This window comes from Miniopterus schreibersii (assembly GCF_964146895.1).
Source record: "Miniopterus schreibersii genome assembly, chromosome: 16".
NCBI classification, from domain to species: Eukaryota; Metazoa; Chordata; class Mammalia; order Chiroptera; family Miniopteridae; genus Miniopterus; species Miniopterus schreibersii.
The window spans coordinates 25,630,222-25,649,446 of record NC_138116.1 but is presented as its reverse complement, the minus strand read 5'-3'; the positions used below and the strand labels follow the sequence as shown (position 1 = coordinate 25,649,446).

At 39.3% G+C, this 19,225-nt stretch overlaps 2 protein-coding genes across 4 annotated transcripts in view; one reads left to right on the top strand and one right to left on the bottom strand.

Moving 5' to 3' along the window:
* The window catches only part of CCT6B (chaperonin containing TCP1 subunit 6B), a 34,306-nt gene that overhangs the window by 10,184 nt on the left and 4,897 nt on the right, over window positions 1-19,225 (bottom strand). For 2 of the 3 annotated variants that reach the window (XM_081115628.1, XM_081115627.1), the window contains exons 1-5: window positions 10,245-10,412; window positions 8,484-8,547; window positions 7,807-7,941; window positions 3,251-3,424; window positions 247-350 (exon numbers count right to left, since the gene is read on the bottom strand). In XM_081115628.1, the coding sequence (XP_080971754.1) occupies window positions 247-350; window positions 3,251-3,424; window positions 7,807-7,941; window positions 8,484-8,547; window positions 10,245-10,381 (614 nt within the window). In that variant the 5' untranslated portion in view covers window positions 10,382-10,412. Of the gene's footprint in view, window positions 1-246; window positions 351-3,250; window positions 3,425-7,806; window positions 7,942-8,483; window positions 8,548-10,244; window positions 10,413-19,225 lie in introns of those variants that run through there. The other variant, XM_081115629.1, reaches the window with a different exon arrangement.
* Window positions 10,540-11,902, top strand: ZNF830 (zinc finger protein 830). Its single transcript, XM_081161918.1, has one exon. It carries the CDS (start codon window positions 10,561-10,563, stop codon window positions 11,668-11,670), a length of 1,110 nt encoding a protein of 369 aa, XP_081018044.1. The 5' UTR covers window positions 10,540-10,560; the 3' UTR covers window positions 11,671-11,902.

Genomic DNA, 19,225 nt, shown 5'->3' with positions numbered 1-19,225 from the left:
TACTCTAAACTCTTCATAGCATTTATTATCACTTATTTGTTTACTACCTCCAACTAGAAATGTAAGCTTTTTGAAAAAGAAATTGTTTTGTTTACTTTTCATTCTTAGCATCTAAAACAGTGACTGGCTCTGGTAAGTATCCAATTAACATATGTTGAATGAATAACCCATAAAATTAATGGAAAACTATCTGAAGGTAACCAAATAATCTAGAATCTATGTATTGCCAACATTTATGTAATTTACTTTGTATCTGTTTCTGATTTGTGCTTCATCTCCATGATTTCTACCATGAAGAGATCAATAGGAAAACTCGGTCTTCTAATAGCTGAAACAGAATCCACCACAGCCTGAAAGAGAAGTGAATAAGAATAATAAATTATTTGGTCTACTAAAGAAAACCACTGGTCCAAGTAATCTATCACCAGACTAAGCAGGCAAAGAGTTTCAGGCTCCAAGACATAGGTCAAGACCAAAAAGTGCCAGTTGGTCATGGACACTAATAATTACAGCCTAAAGGGACTTCAGAGATCATCAGGTCCAAACCCTTTATTTACAGATAAGGAAACTAAGACAAAACTTTAAGTAAAGTTACCATCTTGCCCAGATGACATGGCTCAGTGGTTCGGCATCAACCCATGAACCAAGAGGTCACCGGCTCAATACTCAGACAGGGCACATGCCCAGGTTTTGGGCTCAATCCCCAGTAGGGGTCCTGCAGGAGGCAGTCAATCTATCTCTCTACCCCTCTCCCATCCTCTCTCTCAAAAATCAATAAAAACATATTTTTTAAAAAAAAGAAGTTACGATCTTAAAACAAGGTCTAAATGATAGTAGCAATGGTAGTAGCAGGGCCAGGACTAGAATTCAGGTCTCTGGAACTGCCAAGCCACTGTTCTTTCTACTGTAAAAATACTGCTCAAACCTTTCCACCAAAGGATACCTTAATAAAAAAGAAGGAAATCTGCCCAGCTGGGTGTGGCTCAGGAGTTGAGTGTCCACCTTGGATCCAGGAGATTGCAGTTCAATTCCTGGTCAGGGCACATACCCCGGTTGCAGGCTCAATCCCCAGTCGAGGGCGTGCAGGAGGCAGCCAATCAATGACGACTCTCTCATCACTGATGCTACTCCCTCCCTCCCTCCCTCTCTCTCTCTCTCTCTCCCCCCCTTCCTCTCTCTGACATAAATAGATATATGTTTAAAAAAAAAAAAAAGGAAATCTAACATAAGAGTAGAGCTCAAATTTGCTGGCTAAAACAGTATGAAATTTTTAAGTCTTATGTTTTATCATGAAAACTCTCCATGTCATGCCATTATACATACACGTTTGTTTTAATATGAAAATAATGCTTTTCCCTAAAAATTGTAAAGTAAAATTGACACTCCAGAAAGATGTGTTTCATTTATTCTGCCAAATATCCCCAGGGATATGCAATTTGAAAAGTATAGCCCAATACACCCTATTGCTTAGCTCAGAAAGTAATATAAAAATGACTATAGAAATAAAGTGCTACAGTATAACCATCCTAAAATATAAATAAAGCAAAAAAACCCACAAAATATCTTAGAAAAGATTATTTGATGTAACATAATATTTGGTTTTGGAGCCTAACTGGGAATGACAAAAAATACTGGATAGTGAGAGTATCAGTGTTTCTATAACTCCAAAGGGGAATGAAGGCCCTAACCAGAGAGCATGAAGATCCTGAGCCACTTGATATATGTATTCCAACAGCAGAAAATACAGCAGAGCCTGGCCAGGGTTGGCTCAGCAGCTGAGCACAGACCTAGGATTCAGGAGATCACGGTTCAATTCCTGGTCAAGACACATGCCCAGGTTGTGGGTTCGATCCCGTCAGGGGCGTGCAGAAGGCAGCCGATCAATGACTGTCATCATTGATGTTTTGCTCTCTTGCTTTCTCACTCTCTCCCTCTCCCTTCCTCTCTCTAAAATCAATAAAGATATATGTTAAAAAGAAGAAGAAGAAAGAAAGAAAATACAGCAGAGTGTTTATTTGGACTCTGCTCAGTAAGAAATTCTCTGATATCCCAACTAGGTTTTCCTGTTGGTAAGGAGAACTGACCAGAAACAACTCAAGTGTTCCAGTCCATTTGGGATTTATATTTCTCAAAGTAAGTTAGTATGATAGCACTCTGACTTATAAGTCAATGTCTTGTAAATTTAGTTATGAACTTATCATTCCTGATACATTAATATATTTAAATTTCAGAAATTGCAACACTAAGGAGCAATGACATCACCAAACTACAGCCCCGATAAAAGGCTTCCCAAAATACCTAATCTTGTCCTTATATTACATACATTCTACCTTTAGAAGTAATCAAAACAAATTATGCATTTCCCAGATGCATTATCACATCAATCATGCTTCATTAAAGTTGCAACCTTGCCTGGCCAGGCGTGGCTCAGTGGTTGAGCGTCAGTCGACCTAGGATTCAGGCGATCGGGGGTTCGATTCCCGGTCAGGGCACATGCCCTGGTTGCAGGCTCCATCCCCAGTCCAGGGAGTGCAGGAGACAGACAACCAATGACTCTCTCATCATTAATGTTTCTACCTCTCTCTCTCTCCCTCTCCTTTCCTCTCTCTGAAATCAATAAAGATTTTTTTTTTTTAAAAAGTTGCAACCTTAACTACAAAGCACACTGCCAAAACAACTTCCCCATGTGTCACCTCAAGTACTAAATAAGGACCTGCAGGTCTAAGAGACCAGTACATCACCCCAGTCGCTTCCACAGGGGATGAGCCACAGGAAGCCTAGCACCTCCCAACTTTCAAGTTAACTTAAAAAAAGGCTTAATGTGATACTTTTTTTTTAATGTTTTCTTACTTATTTCAGAGCAACAAAGGGAGAGGGAGAGATAGAAACATCAATAATGAGAGTCACTCATCAGCTGCCTCCTGCACACCCCCTGTTGAGGATCGAGCCCACAACCCAGGCATGTGCCCTGACCAGAAATCAAACCGAGAGCTCCTGGATCATAGGTTAATGCTCAACCGCTGAGCCAATGCCGACCGGGCTTAATGTAATACTTTTGGGGGAAAAATTATATAGACTGTTCTGACCAATTAAATCTAGTCAGTAAGCAAGTCTATAAATGTTTCTCTTCCATATCTTATTTTACATTCAAAAGAACCACATGCAATAGTTGATTACCTTATAGGAAAAAGAAAAATATCACCATGTGTCACGCTATACTCTTTTTGAATGTAAAAAATTAATCACGTACCTCTATTAGCACATCAGCCAGTTCAGCATGAACTTTAGTTTGTAGAGATGTTCTAGCCACATCTAAGAGGATGTCTCTTTTCATCTCTTTTTTAATTTTAATTTCTTCCAAAACTTCAAGTGCTTTTTTCTTTGCAGCTTCAAATCCTTCAGCTATTATTCTAGGGTGCAGGCCCTATTAAAACAACATAAAACTCTAAATTATAAAGTAAGTCATCCAAAGTAAAAGTAACCATCCTCTCCTATTAACAGTAAAAAATATTACAAAAAGTAATATTACATCAATGCCACTAAATGTAAGTGCATGTATATAATTTATAAAAGTAATTTTTCAGTGCTTCACATTTAAAACAATCTCAAACTTACAGAAAAATTCTAAGTCTAGTACAAAAAACTACAAAAGTCCTTTTTACTTCTGAAAATTATGACAGATTGTTTTCATGTGGTGTCTTTCTGAGTGGGCACAAAAGAAGACTTTTAATGCAGAGGAAAAGAATCAGCACTGGTTTGGAAAAAAGTGACAGACAAGATACCACCTTCATTAAATGTTCAAAGTTAACATCACAGTAATGGGACAAATAAGACATCATGTGCCTCATGATATGATGCATTAAGAACACTACAGCACTTCTATGGTATTACTGCCAAAAGTTTATAACCTGAGTCTAATCTGAGGAAACAGACAATCCAAATTGAGGGACTTTCTACAAAATAACTGGCCTGTACTCTAAAAATAACACTATTATGAAACACAAATGATGATTCAGGAACTATTTCAGCTTAAAGAAGACTAAAGAGACATGACTGCTGAATGTAATGCATGAACCTAGATTTTCTTCTGCTATATTGGGATAAGTGGTGAAATCTGAATAAAATTTGTATCAATGTGTCAATGTTAATAATATTTTCCTGTTTTTGATGACTATACTGGATTATATAAGAGAATTCCGATTTTAAGAAATATACACTTAAGTATTTAGATCATCATATCTGCAACTTATTCTTATACCATTCAGAAAAAAACTATGCACATTATTACATATATAAACACACATATATTTATTTTTTATCTGAAAGAGGGCAAATGTTAATCTTTGGAATATTCTTGCAACTTTTTTACAGGTCTGACATTATAACAAAATATTTTTTTTAAAAACAGTATTGTTTATTCTGAAAATACACAAACTTACTGAAGCTGGAACTAGGTCTAATTTAGCCCTTTCCTCCATTCCTTTACATCAGTCCTATAACAATTTCTAGAAGTTGACATTTATTGAGCATCTGTGTCAGGCACTATTCTAAAGAGCTTTACATGTATTATTTTAGTCCTCTGGATACTATGAAGCGGGAGTTATTATTCCTGTTTCACAGATGAGGAAATTGAAGAAATAATGTAGTTTGCCTTAGATCAGTAGGCAAATAAGGGGTAGAGTCAGGATTTAAACTCACAGGCCTGACTCCAGAGGCTGTTAATAACCATTTTCAAAACATTTTCCCTGTCTAGGACCTCACAATTCCTCACTCAGACTACTCTGAAAACCTCATTTTTTGACTCCCTTAAAACTATCTATCAAATATTTAAAATGTAAATCTGACCATATCACTCATTAGTACGTTAATATGAATAGTATTCTTCTTGGTTAGTATACTATATGCCTTCAATGACCTTGCTCCCACCTACTTCGCCAGCCTATTCACTACTGTCCACAGCACTTTAAACTCCACCAACACCAAATTTCTTGTAGCTCTACACACATATTGTGTTGCTTCTCTTCTCTTGTGCCTTTGCTCATGTTAATTCTGCCTCAAATGCCATTCTCCTTACCTCTCACTCTTTTATCTGCCTCACTCCTTCTCATCCTAAAGATTTAGACCAGGCCTTATTTCCTCCAGAAAGTGCTTCCTAACTACCTCAGGCTAGTTTAGGACATCTCTCCCTCAGTGTTCATTATATCCTGTGCCTTGCTCTATCACTGTACTGCCACACAGTTCCATAATGATGTTAATGCCTGTCAGCATCTCCCCCTTCCCAAACTTCATTCTCTCTAATCAACCCTAATTCTGTTTAGGTATCCCTCTTCCTCCAGTGCTTCAGAGGAAGCTGACCCTATCCCTAGTTCAAGGGATGGATCCTGACTAGATTAAGTCAATTCCCTAAAAACTGTTACTGGTTTGGGATGACATACGACCAAAGTTGGCCCAATCACATACAGGAAGGACTTATATTCCACAGTTAGGTGAATGGTATTCTCTTGCCCTCTCCTACTGAGTGCTACTAAGGGAAGCAGGTAGGCCTGATTTCCTCTGACAGTCTTACAGTCAGGATGAAAATAAACCTTATGATGAAACAACATTATAAGTAGAAGGGCTAAGAGACAGAAAGAACCTGGGTGCTTGATAATGGACTGAAATTTTTAATCAACTGGCTCTGGAAGCCTGCCTTATCTCTCTCTATTCTGCTATGGGAGATAATTTCTTTATTGTTTAAGTGATTTTTAGTCAAGTTTCTACTGCTAACAGCCAAAAGCATCCTTATAAGTTGCAGGTACTGAATTAATAGATAATTCCCAATACTAAATGAAACACAAAAAAGTAATAATTTTAGTATTTTGACCAGGTTATGCTTTGCTGAAATGGTCCTTGAAAGAGAAGAAAATTCAAATACTTAATTAGAGAAGACAGATAAGTAATGCCAAGAAAAGAATACAGATTGAACAAAGGCACAGAGGTAGAAATGTCTGTAATGATTTCAGAGGCTAGTGAATGGAGGAGTCTGACTGGAGTAGACAGTTTATAAAAGGAAGGAAAACTAGAAAGGTAGGTATATTCACAATGTGGAAGACTTCAATAATTTTTCTTCAAAAGTAAAGCCTCTTCAATAAATGGTGTTGGGAAAACTGGAAAGTCACATGCAAGAGAATGAAACAAGACTGCTATTTGACACCATATACAAAAATTAATTCAAAATGGATTAAACACTTAAATATAAGATCTGAAACAATAAAACACATAGAAGAAAACATAGGTACTAAACTTAATAGGCCTTGGTCTCAGAGAGGCTTTTATGAACCTGACCTCAAAGGCAAGGGAAAAGCAAAAATAAATAAATGGGACTACATCAAACTAAAAAGCTTCTACACAGAAAAGAAACCATCGACAAAACAAAAAGGCAACCAACTGAATGGGAGAAGACATTTGCAAAGAATACTCCGATAATTTTTTACCCAATTAAAAATGGGCAGAGGACCTGAACAGACACTTTTTCCAAGACATACAAATGGCCAACAAATATATGAAAAGATGCTCAACTTCTCTAGATATAAGGGAAATGGAAATCAAAATCACAATGAGATACTACCTCAGACCTATGAGAATGTTTATTATCAATAAGATAAGAAATAACAAATGTTGGAGAAGATGTGGAGAAAAAGGAACCCTCGTTCACTGCTGGTGGGAATGTAAATGGGTACAGCCACTATGGAAAGCAATATGGAGGTTCCTCAAAAAATTAAGATTAGATCTACCATATGACCCAGCAATTCCTCTTCTGTGTATCTACCCAAAAAAATTGAAAACATTTATTCATAAAGATATATGTACCCCTATGTTTACTGCAGCATTATTCACATGAAAACAACCTAAGTGTCCTTCGATGGATAACTGGATAAAGAAGATGTGGCACATATATACAGTGGAATACTACTTAGTCATAAGAAAGGACAAAATACTGCTATTTGCAACAACATGGATGGATCTTGAGAGTATCATGCTAAATAAGCAAAATAAGTCAGATAGAAGAGGACAAGAAGCATATAATTTCACTCATATGTGGGATATAAAACAGAAAGCAACAAACAAAACAAACTCATAGACACAGGCAACAGTATAGTGGTTACCAGAGGGGAAGGGGGGGTGGAGATTGGCTGAAGAGGGTAAAGGGAGGAGGGAGGCCAAATATATGGTGACAGAAGGAGACGAGACTTTGGGAGGTGAGCACACAATGCAACAGACAGATGATGTGCTATAGAATTGTATGTTTGAAACATATAATGTAATAACCAATGTCACCTCAATAAATTTAATTGTAAAAATAATTTTCTCCAGTTATTTTTTAAAACAACAATTTGGTTTCAACTTTATCAGAGATGTTTCCTTTCTTTGCGCATTAGTCATGGGTACATGGCTAATATTTTACCTTTTTTAAATATCTTAAATTTTTCATTTAAAAAATATATATATAAATCCAATAAAAAGCCTTGTTTTGGGGAAAAAAGTTCATTATTTTCATTTATAATTAAATGTATCTTCATCAATACAGGGTGTCCCAAAAAAATGTATACACAATTTGAATATAATTATAAAGGCAGTGTTTATTAAAATCCGTTTCATTTTTTATTTAAAGCTATCATCTGTTAAAGTGTCTATACATTTTGGGAGGACATCCTATATTAACCTTAGCCCTCTAAAATTAAACCATTTTACTAATGTAAAAACAAACCCAAGTTTCCATTCAAAATAAAGTACCCCATGAATGTGAATTCTATGAAATTATAATACCTCAGAAATGTAACGATCAGCTTGTTTTAGTAACTCCCCAATAATTAGAACATTTGAAGTAGTACCATCTCCTGTAATGTCATCCTGGGCTGTTGCTACTTTTGCTATCAAGGAAGCTGTTGGGTGTTGAATTTGCTGGAAAAAGCAAACAACAGATTTAAAAAAAGAGAATGAAATAAAGAAATAGTCCACCAAAAACAATATAACCTAAGGGTCAATGCTAAAATCAGTTCTACAAGTTCACAAGTTTTGTATTATCAGTACTTAATAAATGTCAAGACCAAAAGTTAAAAGTTGAGAACTAATGAGATTTGAACATTTTATAAAAGTCTTTGCTTCAGAATGCACTGTTTCCAAAACTAGACTAAGTCCTTCAATCTTGAAGATGAATATATTTACTAAAACTGCAACGGCCTTTTTACTTTTCCATGATTACAAAGAACATAATGCAGTGCCTTTAAAAGATGCAACTAATTTGGAAGCATCCCTATGCTATTACTTAGACTATACAAAGATTTGAAAACAGCCAAAAAACATTTTTATTGAGGTTTAATCCAACCAGTATATCCCATAATTGCAACATTTAGCTGACAGCCTTGGTTTAAAGATACAGAAATTGTATTACGCTCTCAATTAAGGCTTACTAAGGTTTATTAAAATCAGCAGCATCAGCTCACCATCTCATGAAGCAGCACATTGCCATCTTTGGTGAGTTTGATATCACCTGCACCAGAAACAAGCCTGTTCAGAAAACAGTGATGTTATTAACTTCATATGGTAAGAGTCAAGCAAGACTCAGTGCTTGCCACTCCACTATCCTTAGTCTAGGGAACTGGGCTTGGAAAACTTCCACCGTACCATGGGGAGACACCACGGTAAGTACCCCCTTTGCAGTCCACAGAACTACTTTTCCCCAGAGGGACTGCTATGGTGATTTCATCCCAAATGGACAATTTACAAGTTTAAGGATTAAGTGTAGCTGGTGAGTTATGACGGTGGTTTGGTCAAGAGTACTTGGAAGTCTACAAGCCACAAGTTTGTGAATTTCCTGCAGGTTTGTTATTTTGGTGAAACGTTACCATTCATTCACTCAATTTAGTTTCTTCCCTCGTCCCTCATATTTATTAGATCATCAAATTCTGTCAATTCTACAACTTAAAAGCCTCTACAAACTACTCCCTCCTCTCCATTTCCACTGTCGTCATCACCATCTGTAGTCTGGACTGTTTAGCATCCATATATCTCTGAATCTGAATGTACCCTCCATTTATCTTTCTGTAAGATAGTATGACTCAGTTCACTGATCAAAAATCCTTCAGTGGTTTTCATGTTCTCCATCCCTTTAAGGAAAAATCCAAACTATTTAGCAATGACATAGTTGGCCCTTCCCGATCTGGCTTGTTATCTATTTTATTAAATGTCTCATCCACAAAATGAAATCTTGTGGGTAAATCTTGTGGTCCCCTTCATACATCACATTTGCACAAGTTGCTTCTGTTGGATTTATACCAACCGGCTTTCTTGTTCCTGAAGTTGCTCTATCTAGAAGGCTTTTACTCGCTTCTCCATCTGGTGAACTCCAACTCATCCTTCAAGACTCTGATCAAAAACCATCCATTACTTGAGTCTTTTCCTTCTCCCATAATAATTAGTCCCTTTCCTCAGTATAATCATATATGATTAAAAATATAATGCATGCCACACTATATAATACGTATTATATAGAATATACGTCATAGTCGTTTCTACCAAATCACCTTAATAACTGAAACTTTATCTTGGTCATCTCTGTTCTCAACCTCCCATTAAGGATATAATAAGCACCCTCTTTTACTGTTAATTTATACTGCGCATTCCTGAGGCTGTATGTCTCTTCTTACACCCTTTTGCTCTCACGAGTCTCCTTCCTTCTCTCTCTCCTAAAGAAAATGGTGCTAAATAAATAACAGGCTGAAAGGATGAACAGATATGAAGAACTCTAGGCACAGAGCGCCCAAGTAACTTGCCTAAGGACTCACAGCCGAAGGGGAAACTTGGATTTGAACCCATGCCAGCCAGGCTCCAAAGCCCGTGCCTTCTCCACCCCACTCTGCCGGACAAAACCAAAACGAAGGGCATACAGGCGTATAGTCCCAAGGAGCAGGGGCGTTCGATGGCTTACGTTTCATGGGAAACACTAAATGAATTTTCAAATTGCACATCGATGTTAACTAAAAGTTCGTGGGGCGGGATAGGGAATCACAGCTTCACTCGTGGGGCCTTTTCCTCGGGGAGGTTTTTCTCCTACTCCCCCACCGGGTAGAGATGACCTCAGGGCAGGAATGAGAATGGGGGAAGCCAGGCCCACAAGTGTGTCCACTTGGCTTCAACCTCTTCGCGAAACGTTTGCCTTACAGCGCGCCCCGACACCCTAACCGCCGCTCCAACGGCCGTCTCACATTTTCATGGTGCCTTTGGGACCCAAGTTGGTCCGCAGGACATCCTGCAACCCTCGGGCGGCGCATATATTGACCGCCAAGGCCGCGTGGGCCCGCGCCACCTCAGCCTTGGAGTTTATCGCCTTTATCGCAGCCATAGCGGGACCATTGAGGGACCACCTGACCCGCAAAAACAGCCCGAACCGCGATTCTGAGGTAAAACCCGGCGCCAAAGTTCACGCTCGGGAGCCTCAGCCAATCCCCGCCCGGCCAGGAAGTGACGTTATCAGGCCTCGCCGAGACGGAAGTCAGAGTCGCCTGGGGTCGGGTCGCAAAGATGGCGTCCTCCGCCTCGGCTCGGCCTTCGGCCGGAAAGCGAGTGGTGAGTCAAGATGAACTGCGGCGGTTGATGAAGGAGAAGCAGCGTCTGAGCACCAACAGGAAACGTATAGAATCTCCATTTGCGAAGTACAACCGTTTGGGGCAGCTGAGTTGTGCCCTGTGTAACACCCCGGTTAAGAGCGAGCTCCTGTGGCAGACTCACGTCCTGGGAAAGCAGCACCGGGAGAAAGTGGCCGAGCTGAAAGGCGCGAAAGAAGCCACCCAGGGGCCGTCTGCCAGCTCAGTGCCTCAGTCCGCCAAGAGGAAGGCGCCGGACGCAGATAGTCACGATGCCAAAAGAGCGAAGGCCTCCCAGGTGCCTCACGTACAGCCCTCCACGTCCGCTTTGCTCACCAACGTTGACAAAGCGGGGAAGGAGTGCACTAGAGCGACCCCTGGTAAGGCTTCGGGACTTGGTTTACTCCCTGATTATGAAGATGAGGAAGAGGAGGAGGAGGAGGGAGGAAAAAGACAAGAGGGGGACGCCAGCAAGCAGCCGCCGGACACACCGGGCAAGGAACACTCACTTTCCTCCTCGCGGGAGGCAACAGGTAGTGTGCTGCCAGGCGATTTCCCGAGTACAAATCCTCCCAAGGCCCCATTAATTCCTCATTCAGGGTCCATTGAGAAAGCAGAAATACATGAAAAAATAGTGGAAAGGAAAGAAAACACTGCGGAAGCATTACCGGAAGGTTTTTTTGACGACCCTGAGATAGATGCGAGGGTACGAAAGGTTGATGCCCCAAAGGATCAGATGGACAAAGAGTGGGACGAATTTCAAAAAGCCATGAGGCAGGTCAACACTATTTCTGAAGCCATAGTTGCTGAAGAGGATGAGGAGGGACGGTTGGACCGGCAGATTGGGGAGATTGACGAGCAGATAGAGTGTTACCGTCGGGTGGAAAAACTGCGGAATCGCCAGGATGAAATAAAAAATAAACTTAAAGAAGTCCTGACCATAAAAGAACTGCAGAAAAAGGAAGAGGAGAATGTTGACAGCGACGATGAAGGAGAACTGCAGGATTTGCTGTCTCAGGATTGGAGGGTGAAAGGGGCTTTGTTATAGGGTTTCAAGGACCCAGTATTTCTAAAACCTTCTGTGATTGTATGAAAAGGATTGTCTCCGTATGATATCGGTTACTCCGTACCTGGAGGTTTGAGAACCTGCCTAGGTTATTGTGGTACAATATGAGCCTGTGAAAACAGCACTTTGGAAAACTGGTGTAAGATATTTGTGAGGTAAAGTTGTTTTGAAATTTTTTAAGTATTATATATTAAAATGCCAACTTTTTCACATATTTACAGGTTTCAATGTATAATTTTGGGTTGGAAAATTTGTAAGCTGTAAATATTGTACATAACTAAATACATATTTACTTAAATAATTGTTTTGAAATTTATAAATTAAGAAGACTGACAAGCTTTTAGATAAATACCAAGTATATTGGGATGTATATGCCTTTTTCTTTTATGACCTCCTAGATCAAACTCAAGAGTGTGGGGGAGCTTTGGGATTTTGTTTTTAAGAACACTACTCAGATTCATAAGTCATTCAGAGCTAATCAGTTCTCTGTACAGTGGTACCTCGGTTTTTGAACGTTTCCATTCACGAACATTTTGGTTTACGAATGCCATAAACCTAGAAGTAAATACTTCAGTTTCAAACATGCCTCGGAGGTCAAGATCCTGAGGCCTAGCTGTCGGCTGTTGATCCCTCGGTGTTTTCAAACGTTTCAGAACTCAAACAGTCTTCCGGAACGGAGTACATTAGAAAACCGAGGTACCACTGTATTCTGTTTCTGTTTCAAAACCATAGGAAAACATGGTGAAACATGTAGAAGAACATGGTGAAAAATGCATGCCAAACGTGATCAGCCTCTTTAACCAAAACTTTCTCTCGATTAAACCAATGTTCTTGGATGTAGGTGCACGCGAAGATCACCTACAAAGCCTTTAAAAAAATGCACATGAGTCAACTATGAAGCTTTTTAAAACTTCATGTCCCTGGGCCCTACTATTAGATTCAATAAATCTGGAGTGAGGCGCAGGCATCTGAATTAGTAAGCTTCCCAGGTTATTCTAATTACACTAAAGTCGGAGAGCCATTGCCCTAAATCCAGAAAGTTTATATTTTTTCAAGTTTTTTATTTTTAAAATAACACGTTCCATAAATTCACTATTGTATAAAAGAAATACTACCTTTTATTTATGTTCCATCCAGTCTTAAATTTTATTACATTTTGTGGCAAATTGGGGTTCAGAGTAACTGGGTCTATCTATTATAGGAAGAATATACAGTAAGTCCTCACTGTTGATAGGTTCTTGGAACTGCAGCAAAACTGCTTACAGTGAAACCAATTTTACCATAGGTAATTGATCTAAACAAGTTAAATCCCTATGGCATTTCATCAGCGTTATAATGAAAGGATGTTGAACAAACAAAACGTTATTCAAGGACCTGCTGTATAAGTTTGCTTGTGCTATTCATTGTTAGTTTAAATCATTCCTTCTCCCTTTGGAGATAGAGTATTCAAATAGGAAAAAGGAATTAGCAGTGCTCTGGAGATAGCAATGCATACAGCATATTCAAGTAAAAGTATGTAGTAATAATAACCAAGGCTTATATAGTTCTTACAATATAGGTGAGGCAGGATTCTAAGTGCTTTACATAAACTCAGTCTAGTTTCCCTAAAGCCCAGGTTTTATAGAGGAGAGTACCAAAAGATAAGGTTTGAAAAAGCCTTGAGTGCTAGATGAAAGAATTATTCCAGTAGGCCATGGGGGGAAAGTGGAAGTTTTTGAGCAAAAAATTGTATCTGATAAAAACTGTTATGGAAGAAGACTTTAGTTGCAGCATATACTATATTGTTGTATACAGTAGGGAATATATATTCTATATAGAATGGAATGAACATAGGGGAAAAGGAAGCTCGTAGACTACTTGGAAACTAGATTTTAAAAGCAGGGTAACCAAGACTTTGATTAGTATGGATTGAGAGAAAAGGAATAGAATTGACAGAATTACCTAGGAAGAGCTAACATTTTTAGTGACTAGAAGTGGAAGAAAAACAGGAGAGATAAAGATAAAATTGAAGGGTTTGGGATTTATTTTTTAGTGTGGATGCCTAAAAGAAGTTATCTAATATTAAGAATTATTGCGAATATTAATTGTCTTGCTGCCTTTGGCAGAAAGTCTTTGCTTTTATTATTTCAGAAGATGAGAAAGTACAAAGATGGGCTTGAATGGTTGGTCCACTTCTCTGCTGGCTTAAGAGGATAGGCCAGTGATCTAGAGAAACACTGTCCATTTAAAAATAAAATGCAAGCCACATACATTTTTTAAATTTTCTAGTAACCACATGAAAAAGTAGAAAGAAATGTGAAATTATTTTTAATGAATTTAATCCAATATAGCCAAAATACTAACGTTTCAATATGTAATCAATATTTAAATTTTATTGAAATAATTTACATTTTGGGGGTTCTACATTTTTGAAATCTGGGTGTGTCTAACAACACATCTCAGTTTAGACTGGCCACATTTCAAGTACTCATTAGCCCCATGTGACTAATGGCTACCATAAAGAACTGCAGATTTAAAGAGAAAGGTATAGCCAGGCAGGGTGGCTCAGTGGTTGAGCATCTACACTGAACCAGGAGATCACCGTTGTATTCCCAGTGTGCACATGCCCAGGTTGTCGGCTCTATCCCTAGTAGGGGGTGTGCCTGAGGCAGCCAATCAATGATTCTCATCGTTGTTTCTATCTCTCCCTCTCCCTTCCTCTCTCTGAAATCAATAAAAATATTTTTTAAAAGAATAAATAGAGAAGGGTAGACAGGTGAAAAAATAAACATGCTTAGAAGGTAGTGGGCAGAATGATTTAACTAGAGCAGTGTTCATTCCTGACAATGGGAGTTACTGAAAAGGTTGATTATGAACCATTATGGAGGGCCTCGACTGCCATGCTCTAAAGAGTTGGAACTTTCTCTAAGTTAACAATCGAGTATTCTTGAGGTGGTTGAGTGCGCAACTGTAACACAGCTGAAGAGCTTAAGTACTGTCAGGTATGTTACTACACACATAAACCCCATTGAGTTTTTAGGAAGCCCAAAAGGCTCAAAAATCTCCCAATGCTTGAGTGATGGGGCCCTGACCAAAATCAAATGAATCCTTGTTAAATCTGAGGTCCATATAAACAGCTACAGGAGTTACTAGATCCTTCCTAATCCTCCACACATTGGAGAGCTCCTTTATACCTCTTTGAGTTGGGTCAAATAGGCTTTGGCATTAGACCAAATACCACCAATGTTCCCAAACTATAAGAATTAGTCCCAAGGATTTCTTCCAGTCTCTTGTTCTCTTTTTAGAGAACCCCATAATTCAGCCAACAATATATTAGAATTATTATAAATGCTACAAAGATAATCCTCTCACCCACTTACCAATTTAATACAGTTCCTCTAACTTGGAGAAGAAAAGTGCTGATTTCCTAACTAGCCTTCAAATGTACATTTGCCCAGTGCTTTACAATCTACAAAATGCTTTCATTTAATGATGGAAGTAATGACTACTTTTTACATCCCAGGGAACAAAATAATAGGCTGTGGAATTAAAATTGCAGGAAAAAATATAATTTAGACCTAAAACCTTTAATAGTAATAATCTTTAGATTAGTATGGAGTAACAGAAAGAACAAGGGAATTGGCAAGAGAAAACATAGGTTCAAGTTTCCATTCTAGCTTTTAATGGTTAGTGATCTTGGGAAAGTCATCTCTCTGAACCTTAGTTTGCTTTACTGTAAATGATAATACCTCACAGGGTGTGGTAAGAGTCAAATGACATGTGAAGAGGTTTAAAATATTAAGTGCTATAAAAATATTGCCCCATGCTACTAACTTCCTAACTTGATCATAGGCCAATAATTCAGTGCCCCTTAATTTCCTCTTTAAAATGAGGGAAATAGAGCAGATGGTTTTCTTGAGATTTAACTCTAAATCCCTAATTTTACCATGAGTCAAATGGCATCTCACCTTTTCAAGATTTTTATAGTTCCCTATCTGGAGACAGAGATAGCTAAAGTATTATTACTTTTGCTTGCAAGGTTTGCCCAGGGAAGTCCTAGTTGTCTTAGTGTAATTATGATAGTGTCCCCTTTCACTCTCTATATTGTCCCTGTTTGGAGAGAGAAAAAGAGAGACTTACCTACCTGTTTGATATGAGGGAAAAAACAATGGAAAGCCTTAATGGAAGCAGTATGTTTCCTGTTAATGAGGCACCAATTAGGTAGCATCCCAGCTGATGTTGTATGAGGTGGGATTTGAGTAAATATATGGGTAGGAATGGTGACTAGAAAGATGACCTTAGATTGCTTTTTAATACTAAGAGTCTATAGCCTGTATGATAACAGAAATTTAGAAACTTTACATTTGAACAGGGAAAAAGAAAATCCCGAAACTGCATTGTATTTTCTACCTTTCCTCCCTCAGTGATCTCATCCATACTCACGGGTTTAAATACCACCTATATACTGATGACTCCCAATTTAGCCCCAGACTTAACCTTACTCCTAGGAGTCATGCTCTATTCCCTTTTCTTAGTCCCAAATCTAATGCATTAGTTAAGTCCTGGCTGCTCTACTTCTAAATATGCCCAGAATCTGTCCACTCCTTTCTGTCTCCACTGGTCCTAGCCACCAGCATCTCACATTAACTTGTCCATTTCCCCGTCCCTAGCCACAATCTGTTACCAACAAAGTAGTCAGAGCGATCTTTTAAAAATTTAGATCAAGTCACTCTGTCACTTAAAACCCTTCATTATATTCTTCCATCACATTTAGGTGGGCGGGCGGCAGAATACAGGCTGTCATGAAGCCCACGTAGCACTCAGCAATCCCTAATTCAAATGTCTACTTATGAACTGATGACCACATTCCCATTAAAGGGGGATAAGAAGGGACAAGAGCGTAACGGCTCTATGTTGAAACAAATCACTATCATTCAGGAATAGTGCCCTGGATGGCCAAGTTTTGTCTGTGTGGGGGTTTTTTTTCATTTTCAAGAGCAGTTGCAAACGTTGTTTTAGTTTTTAGTGACATCTCAAATACCAGGTGGGCTGAATGTGATCCATGGGTACCCACTTTGTACCTATCTTCTGACTTCATCTGCTACTGTCTCCCCATTTATTCTCACTGGCCAGCTCTCTGTTCCTCAGACATCCCATTTCAGGACCTGTGCCTGTGGTTCCCTCTGGTTGGAAATAGCATGGCAGTTTTCTCATCCACTTCTCAGCCCTAATGTCCCTTTCTCAGATGGCATGAACACCATCTTCTCACTTCCTGCCACTCTCATTCTATTCTATGAATTCATTAAACTTACCACTATTTTAAATGTTTGTTCATTTGTACATAAATTACATTTCTCCCCGCCAGAATGTAAACTCCACTAAGGGCAGGGAGCTTGTATGTCTTGTTCACAACCTAAAATAATGCCAGGCACATAATAGAGCTCAATAAATACCCACATAGCAGAAAGAACCACATAGCAGAAAGTTGCTTGGAAAAGTGAAAAATGACCAACCTTCCTCTTGGAAGTCAGAACCAGAAGTCAGCTGAACAGATTAAAGGGCTTAGAAATCTTTTCCTGCCTTGTGCTTCCCTCCCTGGCACACAAAGCCCTGACCTATTCTGAGGGAAGCAGCGCACGAGGCATACACAACAGGCTCTAAAGCGTAATGGGCCACCTCCGCATCTAGCAGCTAATAAGAATTCTCCATGGCACCAAACAAGCAAAGAGGGAATTATGTCATATGTCAGCAGGAGCCAGTGAGCAGTCCTGATGGCCTAGAGGCCTCGTAAGTGGAGAGGAGGAATAAAGTGAATCAGCGGCAGAGTGAGATCAGAGTCAGCAAGTGCACATCGCCTCCCAGCTGCTCAGTCCTCAGTCCCCTTCTCTGCCATCACCATTTTGTTTGGCTCATTTCGCCTGTCACTTGGCAGTCACAGCTATTTCAGAGTGAGTCCTGCACTCAGCCATCCTTCAATGAAAGCACCGCCAGTCTAGAGGAGGAAAGTTGTTCCATCTGGCTGCACCTCCATCGTACTAAGAGCACTTGGCAGGCAACAAGCGCAGTGGGGAGCCAGCGGTCACCTTTAGGGGAGTTCAGAGGACCGCACTGACTGGGTGGTTCATGGCGATGGTGACTGTTTTCATTGTGTGTGTGCTGTTTGTTGTTCTGAAGAGTATGGTTATAAGAAGCATCAACCAAGCCAGGCTGTCAGGTTAATAATAGTTACCATTTACTGGATTCCTACATGTGTCTGGCATTATGCTAGGGCTTGACATACACCATTTCTGGTCCTCACAGCACCCTTGTAAGGTATATATCTTCATTTTACAGATAAGGAAACATGCTCAGAAGTGAAGGAACTTGCTCAAGGCAACAATCCCAAAGTCCCTACTATTACCCTCATCACTGTTATTTAACATTCCCTTTTATTTTCAAGTCTCAACACCCCCAGATAAGTAAAATAATTATTACCTCCATTTTAGACATCTTGTCCAAGGTCACTCAGCAAGTTCATTACTAAAGTAGGACTAAGGTGTAACTTGATTCCCAGTCCAATAGTCTCTCTACTATTTAATAATAAAATGTGCAAAATGGGAGAGGATCCCCAAAATAGGAAGAATTAAAATTAAAGAAGTTTACTGTCAAGTTCAAGGGTGCTGTTCAGACTTTGGCTGGGTTGGGAAGCCATATTTTTAGAAATTTATCAGACTCTTCAAACTGCCCTGCCTTCCTGTTTCACCAGCAATAAATGTTATTCCTTAGTAGCCTCTAATGGCAGCAAGAATAACTTAGTTTCCGAGGCATTCCAACTGGAAAACAAGTTACACCACGCCCTGTGGTCCACTACTTTTTAACTACATGACTTTGAGTAAGTTACTTCACCCTTAATTTCCTCAACTACAAAACAGGAAGAGTAATAGTTTTTACCTTCTGGGATTACTGAGGATTAAAGTGCTTTTAGTACAGACACTCAAATAATACTAGTTGAATAAATGAAGAGATGGCCCTACCTTCAAGAAAACTACAATCTGGTTGTGTGTAAACAGTATAAGAAATTGGGCAGGACCCAATTATTTATTATTATTAAATAGGGCTGATCATGTCTAGAGTCTGACTTTTCCCACTCACTAGCTATGCGGTGTCTAGTCAGTTTATTCTCTGAGCCCCAATTTTACCCTCTCAGGATATTATGCTATCTGGGTACTCCCTAAGAACCCTCCTACCTGTGTATCACTGTGATATTGTGATATATAATAAAAAATACCTATACATTTTCCTGGCCTTCCTCTGGCTTCTGTCACAGAGTTCCTAAAACCCTTGTAATTTCCTAAAAGATTAGAGTGGTAAGTGATAAAGGTGTCCTTTGTTATTCAAAACAAGCCCCTTTCAGCCACACTGGAGTTTATGTTAATGAGGTGACTTCTGGACAGCCCCTAAGGATGGGTGCTGGTTGTCCCTGAAACCAACAGTGTGATTAGAAGGTTAGAACTTTCAGCCCCCTCCCACCACCACCTCTGGGGAGGGAAGGGGGCTCAATCACCAATGGCCAATGATT